The 15,545-nt window shown below is 43.2% G+C and overlaps 2 protein-coding genes across 9 annotated transcripts in view; both read right to left on the reverse strand.

The window, feature by feature from the left end:
• Positions 1 to 263: 263 nt before the first annotated feature.
• Positions 264 to 8,026, reverse strand: exd2 (exonuclease 3'-5' domain containing 2). Of its 3 annotated transcripts, none has more exons than XM_041954628.1 (10): positions 7,968 to 8,026; positions 6,585 to 6,655; positions 6,047 to 6,489; positions 5,467 to 5,723; positions 5,213 to 5,339; positions 4,584 to 4,894; positions 4,280 to 4,386; positions 3,623 to 3,758; positions 2,881 to 3,249; positions 264 to 1,739 (listed from the first exon to the last, which is right to left on the reverse strand). In XM_041954628.1, the coding sequence occupies exons 3-10, from the start codon at positions 6,446 to 6,448 to the stop codon at positions 1,523 to 1,525; spliced, it is 1,926 nt and encodes a 641-aa protein (XP_041810562.1). In that variant the 5' UTR covers positions 6,449 to 6,489; positions 6,585 to 6,655; positions 7,968 to 8,026; the 3' UTR covers positions 264 to 1,522. The 3 variants fall into 3 exon arrangements, with proteins under 3 accessions (XP_041810562.1, XP_041810563.1, XP_041810561.1); XM_041954629.1 differs by having other exon boundaries at positions 6,062 to 6,489; positions 7,910 to 7,983; XM_041954627.1 differs by having other exon boundaries at positions 7,910 to 7,983.
• Positions 8,027 to 8,659: 633 nt separating this feature from the next.
• numb (NUMB endocytic adaptor protein) overlaps positions 8,660 to 15,545 on the reverse strand; it is a 41,423-nt gene continuing 34,537 nt past the window's right edge. For 2 of the 6 annotated variants that reach the window (XM_041953645.1, XM_041953643.1), the window contains 6 exons: positions 13,536 to 13,676; positions 13,003 to 13,207; positions 12,572 to 12,868; positions 12,325 to 12,468; positions 11,530 to 11,667; positions 8,660 to 10,818 (listed from right to left, as the gene is read on the reverse strand). In XM_041953645.1, coding sequence (XP_041809579.1) covers positions 10,064 to 10,818; positions 11,530 to 11,667; positions 12,325 to 12,468; positions 12,572 to 12,868; positions 13,003 to 13,207; positions 13,536 to 13,676 — 1,680 coding nt within the window. In that variant the 3' untranslated portion in view covers positions 8,660 to 10,063. Of the gene's footprint in view, positions 10,819 to 11,529; positions 11,668 to 12,324; positions 12,469 to 12,571; positions 12,872 to 13,002; positions 13,208 to 13,535; positions 13,677 to 15,545 lie in introns of all 6 variants that reach the window. The other 4 variants (XM_041953644.1, XM_041953641.1, XM_041953647.1 and 1 more) reach the window with 2 other exon arrangements.

Raw genomic sequence — 15,545 nt, forward strand, 5'->3', positions numbered from 1 at the left:
AAATCAAGAGGCCTTAATTCAGCAAAACTAGATTGTAAAAAAAAAAGAAAAAAAATGTCATTCCTGACAAAAAAATCCAACTGAAGACTCCTTTGACCTGAAAGTCACGAGTGATTCATATATGAAATGTTAAGAAAACGGCTTTTGTACTCATTTTTACAGACTATTTATTAAACTGTGATTTTGTAAGAAATAAAAAAAAAAAATCAAACTGTGAATGTGGTTGTGTCTGTTTGTTCGCCAACAAGACGACTCACAGGTGATTAATACAAACATGAATTTTATTTTTTCATTCACAATTGAGGAAAACAACAGCTTCAGGGCTTACATCCAGGAAAAAACGAATAAAGACAAAGCAGCTGTATAGTAAATAAATTCATCACACTCAAAAAGATAAATCAGCCTTGCAAAGGGGGGGGGCAGTTTTAAGGTGATTCTCAAAATCCCATTAGAGTTGGCAGCTTTTCTTCACTGTGCAGTTTGGATCGTGTAAGACGACGTCGTGCTGAAACGGCTGTAAATTGAAATGAGGTCATGTCCTGATGCTGTGACTCCAGGCAGGTTTGGGGATTAAGAGGCACATTAAAACACGAGCCATGGAGGTGTCCCAACCAATCCGGAGAATCAGCAGCACGACACAAACATCAGGAGTTTAAATGATCGACCGAAGCGGCCAACTTCACTGCTGTTAGTATTCCTCTCCCCCTGCAAAACAAACAACTCTGAGACTTCACTCGCTCAGGCCCAGAGGCACCACGAGACCAAACTGATCTTTTCAACAGGACAAAGATTAAATCTGATTTCTGGATACTTCTGGGAAACTCATCCTTCATCCACTGACTTAAAACAGACAATAGATACAAAGGCAAGAGCAGAGTGTAGCGCCAAAAAAATTGAGGTCATATTAAAATGATGCTCTCTCTGCAAAGCAAGTCCTTTATTCTCAGATTGGTGGAGGTAAAAGCTGCAAACCTGCAGGGGGGAGGTGGGGCTGTTCATTAAATTTAGGGGGAAATTAAGAGCAGGCTGTAGCTTCTACTAAAAATCTGGTCTTAAATTTCAATATTTTAATTTGACATATTTCATTATTTTTTATAAAAAGTGTTCATATGCAATCTCAGGTCATCCACCGCCGTGTGGAGTTAGTGTTTTTCAGATTCAGTGCTGGATATCTTCAACAATTGGAGTCTCTGCTCAAGTTCATGATCCAGGTGGCAACCTAGCAGCATCTCACTGGCACTCAGGTATGTGTGTGAAATGTAGTCCATCGCAGATCGAGTGCATTCACTCACACACTCAGCGAAGCCTCGGTAACACCCAAAGTGGTAACTTCTTAGGCACCACTCGCTGCTAACGTTTGGGTCCCGGCTGGCAGATGAGTTCATTCATCCGTTCACTAAAAAAAAGCAATTTGGCTTGTAAAAACTGACAAGTTTCAAATCCAACCTGCACTTTGACCTGCAGAGGGGAAAATTCAGTCTCATGTCCTGTAGCTGCTCGTGGTCCTCGCAGAGACGGACAGTCAGTTGAGTTTGATGGGCAGGTTCTCTCCGTACTTGCGGAGGAACTTGCTGTGGTTGTGGTCGACGGACCAGAGGGGAGGGAGGTGGCGAGGCTGCATGGTGTTGAGGAAGTGCTGCCTCCAGCGACGCTCCAGGTCCATCAGGCCCTGCAGGCCCTGCTCGGCATGGGCTTGCACCACCTTCAGTCCGTGAGGCACGTACGCCTTGTTGAAAATCCTTCAGAGGAGAGAGGAGCAGTCAGGAGGAGAGTGCAGATCCTGTACAGAGCACTCGCTGCCTGGAAATCACACTGAAACAGCCCTATGAAGACCGCATGCAGCCCAGCAGATGAACATGATACTGTGACGACTAGAGTTTGACTGATAAACCAGCAGGACTCATTATAAGCTCATCATAGATATGTTGCTATGGATACACGTGTCAAACAATAAATAACTAGCAACTGCTGTACAGGAATGCGAAAGATATATCTGGGGTGGTTTAGAATCAGTGTCAATATTTTATCTGTAAAATGTCCTGTTCAGTACATAATGTTGGTTTCTTTAATAACTTTAGGAGCTATTGTCCTAAATTTTTAAAGTTATGCATTTACATAAAAAAGAGAATACTGGCTAAAATACTGGTCAGTTAGTTAAGCTCTCAAAATGTTGATGTTTTCAATATTAATAGGCTTGCAGCCAACATAAACTTGCAGTAAAGCTACCTGCAGGTTCCACTGGGCATGGCTGCGACAGTTTTGTTCCACATTAGGAGCGTTTTCAGAAGTGAGGATTTTGCTGGTCATTTTGCCTCAATATTTGTGCTTCTACCATGAGTAAGTAGGCTCTGTACTATGTACTGTCTGATGTCAACTTCAGGCCAAGAATAGCTGAATGTAACTTTACTGACTTGAGTCCAGTATTAACATTAATATTAGTAGTTAGAAAATATAAACCACAAACATTTGGTGGTGCCACAAGTAAATGATCAAGAAACCTTTACTGACATGAGAAATTCATTTTTTTCCCCTTGCACAGACCCATTTTAGTGTTAATCTGTAGTCAAGTTTTAAACGTGGGTGCTGCTGGTATATATGTTAATTCATGTCCTTTCTCATTTAAGTACTTTTGTTGTCAATACTGCAAATACTTGCAATAAAAAAATTCCTGACAGCAGCTGGAGGATTCATACAGTTAAAGTACGCAAAACTAGATTTACATTCACACTCAAACTTGTAATCCCAGTTTTATCTCTCAGTTTATTTTAGTTCAGGTGAGGAAAGTTTTGCTTCAAACTCTTTGAGAACCAAATAACCACACTGATAGAAATGAAACTCAAATTAACAGAATATTTTGTTTTGAGTTGAGTTGTAACTCACCTGGTCTCCAAACTGGCAGCCTGCTGCAGCGCCTCGTTCGTCAGCTCCTGCTCCTCGGTCAAGTTGAGGAAGTCCTTGATCAAAGCCTGCAGCTCCTCTCGTCGCTGCTCCGGCAGTCCCTCCCCGGCAGTGAGCAGCGCCCGAGCCGCCGAACGGACCCGCCGTCGGTCCGAGTCCTCCAGCAGGCGAACCCCCTCCTCGCAGCCCTGAGGGGCGCCGAACTCTTCAGCCAGCTGCTGCTTCAGGAAGCCGTCGTGCATGTTGGAGGCGGCGTGGCAGCTGGTGCAGAGCAGCAGGATGTCGTGGGAGTTGTGGTCCTTCATCTCAGTGGGAAAATGTCGTCTGTACTCATGTGGCACAATGTTTTTCCTGTGGGGCCAAAAGAAATTAATCAGTCATGTGATTAAGTGTCACTCCATATTGAAATATGACACAGCTAGTCTTCCACTTTTTAAAATACATCATCTCATGTAGTCCTGAAGCAATTAGTCAAATGATGGTTAAAGCATAGATAACTCTGATGATCAATCCTTTAAATCATTTATCAAGCAAGAAAGAAGCGCTGATTCAAAATTCTGAAACGTGAAGATTTCCTGCTTTTCTCTGTTTACATCACTGGAGATCTTTGCATTTGGGCAACTGGTTTAACACTGAAAATAATTCCCCCCTAGTCTAATATAGAAATTTACACAACAGCTTCCAGAAAAGAACAACCTTCAACATCAGAATGAAAATGTCAGACCTGATGTAGGAATCTGCTTTGCCACAGACCACACAGACATTCTCCTTTGCGGTGAGATAATAGTCCTGCTGGGAGTCGGGACGTCCTGACGGCTCAAACAGTAGCCTCACGACAAAAGGATCTTCACTCTGGAGCACTGGGTCAGACACAGAGATCATCTATCATGTCTTTGGAGATATAAATGCGGAAAAGATTACCAGTTAACCAAAGTGGAGAGCAACACGCTGTCTTCAGACACATTTGAGCTGCTTTTCTCAGCCATTCATCTGATGTAACAGATACATTTCATTCTTATTAAATGCAGGTGTTTTCTACTGCAGTGAAACAGCCGACACTTCAAACATCAATTATTTTATAATGCATCAAGTCCATTTTCTCTTCTACTTGGTTGTGTAACTAAACTGACTGCCAATTCGCAGCAGAAACACATCCAGTGCAGGAAAAGACTGCAAAGAGCGGCAAAGCCAAACATGCAGCAGACAAGGGCAAAGACACCTGCTTCTTCTACACACATGCAACTTAAATATGCTGGTTAAGGTGTGAATTCTCCCACTGAATGAAAGAAAGAGGTTTAAAACAGCATAAAGTTGCATGTCAAAGCACAAAGCAGCGAGACAGTGTGTTTTAATGTTTACACGTTGGAGTTATCCGGTGTACCTCCTATTCCTTTATCTAGGTACCATTTGGCTTTCTTCTTGTCGCAGGTACACAGCGGCTGATCATCTGGAGCGTGGAGGAAGCAGTTATCATACAGAGGAGACTTCCTGGAACGGACAGAGAGGATGATCTGGATTAGCATCTGTAAATAAACTGAATATGTTCACTGAAACATTTATGAAACATACAGTTGAAAAAAAAGAGTTAAACTGGTATGAAGCAGTACTGCAGAAACCTTTCAGACAATAAATAAGTAAAAAATTAATAAGTTTCTTGGCGCTGATACTCTGTATTCCATCATCACCTGGCAGAATAGCCCACACCCAGTGGTTTCCTCTTGTTATTCTTTTGAGGGTCTGGGACTTGCTGATCTCCAGACTCCGGGCTGTCGTGTGTTGGCGGTTTTCGGTTCCTCCGCTTCCTCTCTCCGTCAGCAGCCCTGTCCTCTCCGTCTGCTTGGCCCCTGAAGGGCACGTCCACCAGACCCTGGCAGCGGGCAGCCAGCTCAGAATATGAGCTCCCGCTGAAAGAGGCGGGTCCGGCTTCAGAGTGGAGGCCAAGGAGATGGAGGAAAAGAGCGATGGAAACTTGGGCATCTCTGGCAGCATAAGTCATCTAAAGTGAAGAGAAGACAAATATTTAGAGGAAAACAGCAACAGCATTTCCCCCAAAACAGAATCTACATGTCAGATCTTTTAATGATCTCCTTGACGTTATTCCACACAGAAACATGAGACTGTCCACAACTGTGGAGGTACTCCAACTATTCACGAAGAGATTAAATTTGGTTCCTAGATCCAGGGACACTCAAAACAGCTCCTTCCACTTTGCAGCGCTACAATATCTTAAATTTCTGATTTATTCACTGAAGCAGATCTGGAAAATGAGACATATGAAAAATGTGAGGAGTGCTGTAATACAATGAATCACCACCTGCTCCAGCGTCAGTTGGTCTGCCTCCCAGTTACTGCAGCGCAGCTCCAGAGATTTATCTAGAGATACATTCAACAGATCTGCTGCCAGAGACTTCAGACTCAGGCCATTATTTACTGTTTTTAGCCTGAAAATGGAGACAGAATTTAAGAATCTGCATACATATCACAATGTGACCAACATGAATGGACAAGAGGGAAAAGTCTTCTGCCTTTTAAAAACACTGGCATCAAACAGCACCAACCAAACTGTACCTTTGTCTTAAGGCAAGGTAGCGCAGATCAACTGTACATGACAGCGACAGACCATAGTCACGCGTCAGACGCTTGCCGTCTTCATAGCAACTGACGCCAACTTTCAAAATGTGTGGGTCTCGGAGAACTTCTATAAAGCTGAGAGGGAATGGCTGCTGGCCGCTGCGAAACGCCAGCAACCTCACCAGGACACACAGACCTGAATATGTGGCCATCTGTAGCAGGGAGACCGCGGATGCTCTGCCATTCACAGACACCTGAAACAGGAAGCAACAGCCAGGTCAGGGGGAAAAAAAAGCAATATGAAACACTGAGAAAGCTACTTAAAGGAAAATTCCACCCTTCTGATAACCTTACACTTGTGTTCATTTTCAAATTGGAAGTTAGCTTTTTCGCTAGCTTTTTGCACAAGGCATTGTGTGATTTTGTCTTGTGTATATGAAGCCAGTTGCCTGCAGGAATAAGAAAACTATATCAAATGAAAAAAAAAAAAAAATCCAAACACAGGGTACAATGTTGAATCATTCAGGCTGGATTTTTCCTCTTGATATTATAAAAACATGCAAAAGGTATTTCTTACGGCGTTGGTCTTTACCCATTCACAGTCAAGGCCCAGCACGGGGAAGACTGACAACTCCTTTTGCATCAGTGGCCACAGCTGCTGCCACTCTTCTTCAGAGCTCACCATCACAGGTTTCATCCCCAACAGCTGTTCAGAAGACGGTATCTGTACAGGAGGGGCCAGGTGCATGGTCTGACACTCCACAGACTTAAACTCTTTGTCCAGAAATGGCGGTTGGCTGTACTCCACGGCCATAAACTTGTTTTCCACAGGACATGAAGCTTCCACGGGATCAGCCACATTCTGGATTGAAGGCAGCCTCTTCCTCTTTGTCCGGTACACTCGCCATATGAGCAGCCCGCCTAACGTTGCTCCTAACACTGTTGTTATGACAGCAGTTAAAGGTCCTCGATGAGACATGTTGACTTGTAGTGATCTTCAGCTGGCTAAAGAGCGCAAACCTTGAGCCAAAAAACACACAAGCCCAGTTGGTCTTCAGTGGCCACATCAGGCCCTAAATGGTACATTTGTTAATAAAAAGAAAGTTACGTTTTACCTTTCCTGTGTCAGTGGAAACCCATGGAAACCTGGCTCTGTCCCTGTGATATGGACAGGCACGGCATCTCTCTGGAAGAAAAAAAGACCACAGGCCCTCCATTCATAAACAAGCATGAACATTTAAGCTTTATCTATGTTTGATATTATCCAACTGCAAAACTTGTTAGTATTGGGGCATTATGCTGTTCTAAATCCAGAGTTGTTTAATAGACAGGTACACTATCATGGAAGAGCCCAAAAAACCCTCGGCCACCTTCACCTTAATCATACCAGAGTTTACAACATATTATGTGAATTCAATATGAACTTCAGACATATTGCCAGTGCACACGTTCTTAATTCCACTTCAGTAGCACAATTAATTTTGATAGCTGTGACCTCAGTGTACCCAAAACTGTGACCTGTCAGATTCTGTGACACTGGAGGATAAGCTACAGGAGAATGACCAGATATTCGATACACAGTCGAGGGGTTAGTGTTGTACAGACGGCTTTCACAGACCACGTGACACAGACCCTCATTGTCACGTGGTCATCCCCCCCTGTAACTTCTTTATCAAAACGTGACCCCTTGTACTGTAGCGTGAAATACTATGGAGGCACCATGTTTGGCCATAGCATACAAAGTAAACTATATAAAGAACTACTAATGTGTAAACGGTGTAATACACTTTAAACGTTTAGAGTGGAAAAACAAGCTTTCCTAATTAGGTCAATGAATTGGATGGGTCACAGAATTTAACATAACACCGGTCTGCACAGATCAATTCGTTCAACGAAGCTACTTCGATAGCTAACGTTAGCTTGCTAATGGTCGTTCAACCAACGCCATCTACGCTACGCTCTTTCAAATGAAGACTTATTTGTTACGCGACTAAGCTGTAGGGTTCATACGAGTTCATGCAGAGCACCAAGCTCTACTGTATTGTGCTGTCAGTCGACTGTTGAAGTTAACGTCAAGCTATCACCTAACTTAATAACTAGCGTTAGCGGTACAACTTCTGCTAGCGTTGACCGTCAGCTGTGGCACAACAGTGTCTAAAACTAAACGGGGTAACTATTTCCCCTCAGGTGGAATCTGTTTCAAGGAGAAGACGGTTTCAATGAGAACATTAGTTACTGCCATTATTCTGGTTTGCTTTTTTCGTTAAAGCAAAGTTAAACCAACGTCAGCCGTGTTAGCCGCTATAGCTAGCCGGTTGACTTGCTAGCTCGTTACCTCTGCGGCTTGCACAGCCCGGCGTCCTTGCGCTGAATGTAAGACATTGCTGCATAGCAGCAGAGTAGGACTTTCATGCACGAATATGTGGAATTTTAGTCTTACCTTTTGGTTTTGAACCAACACTAGTTTCACACACGTATACTTGCTTCTCTTTACTGACCTGAACCATGTCTTCCGGCCTCTATTTGTAGCGACTCTGCTGCACCAGGACGCAGCTCTCCAGACAGCGCCACCTGTTGGAAGGATGGAATAACAACAGAACCAACGCAACAGAATTTACGCCATTTGGTCAAACAACGTTGTTGTTATAATCTCATTTGTCTGAAAATTGTCTAATAGAAATGCATTTTACATGCTTTGGCGATATTGTTTGTGTCAGTGTTATTAGTGACAGATTATTGGCCATAAACAAGTCTTGTTTAGTAATGTACTTCTCTACTCAGGTGTAACATTTCCTGGACTGTGCTATTAATTTTTTTCCTAGAACCCCCTTTTATACTCTGAAGTATAATTTGCATGTGCTTGTATTATGACTGCAACTAACCATTATTCTTAATATAAGTTTTTTTTTTCAATTTACATTTAGTCTATGAAAATCTGGCATCTTCAAATTGCTTGACAGCAGACCAAAACCCACATATATTCAATACACAATCATAAAAGAAAAAAGCAGCAAATTCTCACATTTGAGAAGCTTGAACCAGAATGGTTGTCATTTATATTTGATAAGTGTTTCAGCTCTGGTTTGTACCCCTGGGAAGAGTACCTGTTTTATTACCAATGTGAAAAGAATATGTTGTGTACATTCAAAACGTTTTGGTACTCACTCAAGAACACAGACAACCATTTCCTCTACCACCATCAATTTATTCAATCTTTTAGCTTCAACCGAAGAAGTGGAATAAAGTAATGAAATAATTACAAAATGGAAAAATAGATCAGATAACAGATCATATTCACAGGTTTGATTTAAAAAAATAAAAACACGACAGAGAGAAATCAGACAGTGAGAGATGAAACCATTTTATCTCCCTGTAGTTTTCTGCTGACTGTCAGAACCACAGCAGGCTAACCCATGTTGATCAAGGTCTCCTGTGGGGTCAAATCATCTACTTTAATGCTTGTGCAAAATAAAAATTTAGAAATCAACTACTTAAAAAATAATATGAGGTGGAGAAACAGGAGATGACTCATCCTAGTGTGTTAAATAAAAAAATGAGATTGTTACCACACAAAAAATAATGACAATAAAGACAGAAAGTAAAATGTTAAGTACTGATGTGCACTAAACTATTAAAAACTGAGCACAGGTAAGAGAGGCAACCAGTTGGGCACCACCACCATTGCTAGGTCCACATTGATTGTTGCTGCAATGACACCCTATTTACAGTGAGATGCTTCGCATCCAATCACAGGATGCAGTAGACGGAAATAAAGAGATTTTTCTTCAAAAATAAAACAATAAAACAAACACAAAAGTAAAGCAGCTGTCCCTTCACAAAATCTCTTTACATCACATTAAAAAGTAGCACTGCTGTGAGCTGTGTGTACAGTATAGATTCTTTATAGATATATATATATATTTATGTATAATATATACGTTCATTTCTTGTATACACGAACAAGAACTTGTCTCATTGTAGCTAGCCTGTGCCTTTGGCACGATTACTTACAACTCTTCTGTTAGATTCCGAAGCTATTTAAAATATACTTAATGCATAAAAATAAAGATTTTGGCATTGTCTCACTCTATTCTTCTGACTGGGAAGTTATTAATGAGAACTTCTCATCTGGAAGCTGAGTTCTTTCAGTGCTGCAGTTCCTCTGCCAGGTGAGGGAGGTCTCGTCCTGTAAACAGGGGGTGCTGGGAGCTGGACCGAGCAAAGATGGGCAGGGGACGTGAGCCACCGCAGTTGGGTGGGTGGTTGGGGGGCTGACTTGGGCTGGGTGTGGCTCGGCACAGATATTCCACAGGGTAATGACAACCTTGCGCTCCACAGCACAAACAAAACGATACAGACAATGCTAATGAAACGCCTGGGGAGCTGCACCCGTGTTAACAGCAACCTGTTCGTTTTTTTTCTCCCCTCACTGCTGCGCAGACTTCTGCTCCCTGCTGATTCACCCGTTGCTCTCCACTGTCTCCCAGGTCTCCGGCCCTGCTGTGCTTGTCCACTGAAACCAAGATGAAGATCTGCTCCCTCATCTAAATTGGCCTCCTTATTGTCAAGTCCTGTCTAATCTCAAACACAGCCTTCAGAGCTGAATCTCAAAGGTCTTGTGCAGCTCAGTGGAGAAAGGATTTGTCGGGGAGGGTGTGGTGCGTTGACGTGACCGGCTCTCCAAGGCTGCCCACTGGGCCTCAAAGGCATCTTCCTGTGGCTGTGGGGGCGGCTGGGTGGCTGGGGATGATGGAGTGAGTTGGGACGGAGCAGCCCAGCTGTCTGCACCGTTGAAGGTCACACTGCCATTGGATGGCTGGAGGGGAGCAGGGTTCACTGCGGTGGTCTGTGGGGGTTTGATGAATGGGCTGACATTGCCGACAGCCTGGGTATCATGCTGGGGTGTCGTGGAGGCCGGGATGGGGAATGGCTGGGGTTGCGTGGCTGAGCCGAACACATTAGCCACCATCTGTGAAGGAGTGATGCCGACCACAGGCACGCTGGGCTGAGGGAAGGGCAGCCCGTTCGGCATCGGATAGGAGGCTGGAGCCTGAGCGTGGAAGGCGGGCTGGCGAGGGGGCAACATGGGCACGGCGGAGGGCAGAGGGGACATGAAGGGCACTGGGGGAACAGAGGGGACAGACACCACAGGCATCGGCACAGGGGCAGTGAACGGCTGGGTGGGAGGCGTGGCTGCTGCCATGATTGGATTAGGCGGGGCTCGGACGGACTTGGAGACTTCTTCTAACCACCGATCTGCTTCTGATGGTGTGCGTTTGTGGGAGGGCATGGCTGGAGAGGATGTGGGGGGGACCACTATCACCGGAGTAGGGGATGACCAGTTACTTCCTGTTGGCAGAAAGTACACAATAAAATGAGTTGCAATTAACAGTATAGATTCACCGTCCCAGTTCAAAGTTATTACTGGTTTCCTGGCAGAGAGTTAAATGAGAAGATCGATACCACTCTCATATCTGTCTGTTCAATATAAGTAGACAGCAACTGGCTAGCTTGGCTTAGCTCAACATCAAGACTGGAAATAAGTGGACCGGCTCTGTTTGAAGGTACTAAAATCCGCCTGCCAGCACATCTGAAGCTCACCAATAAACATATTATATCGCATTTGTTTAATTCATACAAAAACAGTGTAAAACCGACAATTAGCCATTTTACACATGCTTATGTACCAGACTATTTCTTGCAGACAGGTGGATTTTGTCACCTTCAGACAAAGCTGTAGCTTGAAAATCAATCTTCTCATCTAAATCATATTTCCCAAAATGTCAAACTATTACTTTCAGAAAGTCTGACTGGAGCTCATCGACTTTTTAATGTAAAATAAAGGTGCAGGAACTTGTGTCATCAACAACTTACTGACATCCAGTTACTGTGCACCCACCTTCAAAAACATGGTGCAAGGATAAGAGGAGCTTTAACTTTTACAACAACTCATAGGTACACTGTAACCTGCAAATCACTCATTTTTCATTTCAGTAGTACACTCTCAGTACTCTCAGCACCCTGTGATGTGCAAATTCTTCTCTCTGAAGTGCTGCTTACCTGGCTGTGCTGGGGCCGGGGCCCCTGCTGGGGTCTTAGCCCAGGGGTTAGTGTCTCGGGCAGGCAGAGCAGGGGGCAGAACTGGGGGGTTAGCAGTAGCGGCAGCAGGAACAGAGAAGGCAGGAGGCGTGCCGTTCACTACAGCAGATAAGAGACAGAAGCTACTTCAAGCAAGCTTGTGTGTCAGGTGACGTGGAGCGACCTTTTGTTAGACATGCACAATATTACCGTGCAGTTCATTAACAAGTGTTAATCACACACATAAAGTAAACGTTACAAACATAATTCTAGGAAAATGGAATGGATGGATGAAAAAGTGAGAAGGCACATATTCTCTGCACATATAAACTGCAAGCAACACAATCGTCGCTGGAAGTCTCGTCATTTCACACAGAGCTGAATGACAAGGAAATTCAGCCAGAATGTGGGTTAACTAAGACTGCTGGCAGGAAAAGTTGGCCACAGACGTTTGGCAGTCTTCAGCAGCAAACAACCAATTTTTTTATCACTACAAGAAGCTAGAAACAGTTTTAATTGTTTGTGTCAGTAGTATGATTCTGTTAGTTTTCAATTAATGCAACATAATTAGTAATTTCTAGCTGGCACTGTGAACTGTGAATTTATAGAAAAATCTAATAATGGAGCAGTGAAAAAAATGTGATTTGTCTATTAAAACTTCACACTGCACACAGCTGTGCAGAACACAGTAATCCATTAGCTAAGTTCATCACAGTGTGGATGCCCAGTTACACGTGTTAGTCATTAAGGATTTATTAGAGGTTTTGTTGCTGTTACCTGGTGCTACAGGAGACTGCGGAGACGAAGCTGGCTTGGGCATTGGTGCTGAGGAGAAGGGGTCCTCTGGGGGTCCACTGAAAGCTGAGGTGATCTGAGTGCACAGTGAACTGATGCTATCACCTTCTCCTTCTACCTCAGGGACTGGAGAGGAAACACCAGAGAAAAGTTAATAGAAGCAAATATAGACAGTTGTGCTTTAAGTTTATCAGCAGGTCAGGACAGCTGGTCAGGATCCAAAACTCACCTGTGTTCTTGATGGGGAAGTCAGACTTGCGCTGCATGGTGGAGGGCAGCTCGTTCATGCGCAGTGACAGCTGTCGTTTGAAGGGAGAAGTCTTCTGACTGAGGGCCGGGAAGCCTCTGAAGGAGCCCTGTCTGGCGATAACATCGGCCGGAGCGTGTCTGCGTGGTATGGCCTGGGGTCCCAGGGCGGACACAGAGAGAGGCGGGGAGGACGAGGGGGATGGTGAGCCTCCCCCCTGGTGTGCTGTGGAGTTTGTCACACTGGTGGCCGAGTTTCCAATAACGTTCACATCTGTCTCTGCTATTAGAGAAGGCCAGCGTTCAAGCAATGAAGCAACAATGAACAAACGAAGCAATAACATTAGCTGGAAGTAAGAAACCATTTCTCACATTAGGGATTAACAGTCTCTAGATGGGACTATTTTTACAGACCCTTTTTAGCATCCTGTAGCTGCCTCATGACTTCCTCCCGCTCTGCCGCCTCTGTTGCTGTAGTAACACGAAATGAGCCCTCACGAGTGAAAGTGGTTCTGTTGGCGTCGAAGGTCGCCGTGACCCCACATTCCTTCTCTCGTTTCTGCTTCCGCTCCAGACAGGCGGCGAATGCACAACCCACAGCGTGACTGAGACGCTCTCCCTGAAGCAGACAATGCAAAAAGTTATATCTCCTGACCAAAGCATGACTTACACACAGCTCCTAGCAAAGTGCTGATATACACAAACAGATGCTTTTCGTATCGTAAATATGGTATAAAAACCATCATAAACGTGGTATAAAAATGTACCCTACATAATTCAAATGACACATAATACACTGAAACTTGTAAAGATTACCACTAAAAGGTAGAGAGGACAAATAAGACTTTCAACGAAAATATTTTACTTGAAAGTGTGAGCAGCATTCAAACATGTACTCAATATGAATTATTACTAAATAATCTTGGAGTATTAGAATGAGTTCTTACTGAGTCTTTAATGGCCATAAAACAATGGCAGATCCAGCGTCGCGTGGTGCCGTCCCTGCAGATGTAAGAGAACGCCCTCTCAAAGTTACGGTCTGGAGCGCAGAATGACACCTTCTCTATTGTCTGGTCCAGAATCAGGTCCTGCAAAAAGCATTTTCTCCTCGTTATAATGACTTTAGCAACGACGGTTGGAGTTAAGTGACACTCAATTGAGTCAATTCAAAATGTGGGCTGAATGATTGCATGAACAGTGCTTCAATTTGAAGGACTGGCTTCAAGAGTGCTCGAAAAAGACTGAACTACTACCAGTACTGTGCACCCGACCCTGATCTCTGACCAAACTGTAACCCTGAGCCATACAGAGAAGCAACACTGATAAACAATGCCTCACTCAAGGAGGAATCCTGGATCCTGAGATTTTTAAAAACTTTATTCTTTCTTATTTCAAAGTAGAGATAAGAGAATGATACTGAAGCTCCCGAGCTTGTTTCAGTCCTGTGTGTCAGCACATAGTGGCAGAGCTTGCGTCCAATGGAGAATATCACCTGACTGATGACGTCCAAAGCTTTAAGCATCACTGTAGCTTTTGAAAGAGCGTCATTCAGTTTGACAGTTTTGAAGCTAAACTATGTGGCTGGCACATCAGTGAGATAACAAGAGAGGAGAATCATTGAGAAGTGTGGCGATGTACATTAGAAAGACATAATCATAAGTATGAGAACATTTCCTTGTGATACCGGGTAATGATGTTATAAAAGCAATAGGCACATTTTATTCATATCATGTAATGTCAGTCATATGAAACATCACCGTATGAACCGTCTGCGGTGGTAACATTTATATTTAGTGCAGTTCTTCTGAACAAAAGAAGAACAAAGCAGAAAAAAGAAAAAGAAAAGCTCCTCTTATCCTTGCACCATGCTTTTGAAGGTGGGTACACAGTAAGTGAATGTTAGTTAGAACAAGCAGACACATTTAAGAAGACACAGGGTCTGGACTCTTATTGCACAAATATGAGGTTAAACCATTAACCCCGAAGCTTTGAATCTTTTTCAGCACTAAGAGCAAGAAGGGCCCCAAAGCGTCAATAAGCTTCATCCACCCATCGCTACGTTCAAGAGAACATAACGACAAAAGCGTGATTGAATAAAATAACACAACAGACCATGTCACTGGGGGCGATAAAGGAGCCGGGATTTCTTAACAGTATTTTCTCACAAACTACAGCACTTACTCAAATGCAAAGAAAAAGAAATAAAAAGAAAGGAATTTAAATCTGAAACATGCATTTATCATTTTCTGTTGATAAAATACAATTTTTGACTACTTTCCTGGCGCAGCAGAACTTGGTAACCACTCTCTGGGTGAATTTTAAAAAGTTTGTTTTTCTCATTTAATTCTTTACTTCTTATTCAAATCAGATTTGACAGTTTTCACCCAGTAACATTTTTCAACAATGAAACTCACAAATCTGCATAAAATAAAGGTCAAAATAATTAAGTACATGTACACAGTGAACCCACTTAACCTAGTTAAACACTTTCAGAACCATAATAAGTTGGATGCCTGGCCCTGTTAGCAAAGGTAACTGATCAATATTGATCAATACCAAGACAGCTATTATAAACTTAAACAGCTAATAGACTACGAAATAAAGAAAAGAAAATCATAATTGTTCTTTCTTTCTTTCTCTTTGTTGTTCTTTTCAATTTTTCCATATTATAGCCTACAGCTGTCATGAAATGTTAGTCCAGCCAGCACTGATGATCACACAGCACCCAGTTTTCTTAAAAGTTGTGGAGAGAAAGTTTGTTGTAGTACCAGTTCATTCCAGCAGGTGTCGATACAACCTTTACTATTTACTTAAATGTGCTCCTGCAGGTGCACTGAGTGCACATTTCAAAAAAGGGCCTTTTGCAGGTCATGAGACTAGACGTAAAGCAGCTTCACTATCGTTGTTAATCGTTGCTAAAGCCACATGTACTTCCTCTGGCTGCTCTTTCTTTTTGA

Source organism: Chelmon rostratus, chromosome 15, assembly GCF_017976325.1.
Source record: "Chelmon rostratus isolate fCheRos1 chromosome 15, fCheRos1.pri, whole genome shotgun sequence".
Lineage (NCBI taxonomy): Eukaryota > Metazoa > Chordata > Actinopteri > Chaetodontiformes > Chaetodontidae > Chelmon > Chelmon rostratus.

Bases quoted from the DNA above. Each gene is read 5' to 3' on its own strand.
- exd2 (XM_041954628.1), bottom strand. From the start codon at position 6,448: ATGTCTCATCGAGGACCTTTAACTGCTGTCATAACAACAGTGTTAGGA. The intron at 4,895-5,212 runs GTGGTGATTCAT...TCTTCACTTTAG, and splicing joins ACCAACTGACGCTGGAGCAG to ATGACTTATGCTGCCAGAGA. The intron at 3,759-4,279 runs GTACACCGGATA...TGTCTGACCCAG, and splicing joins CCTAGATAAAGGAATAGGAG to TGCTCCAGAGTGAAGATCCT.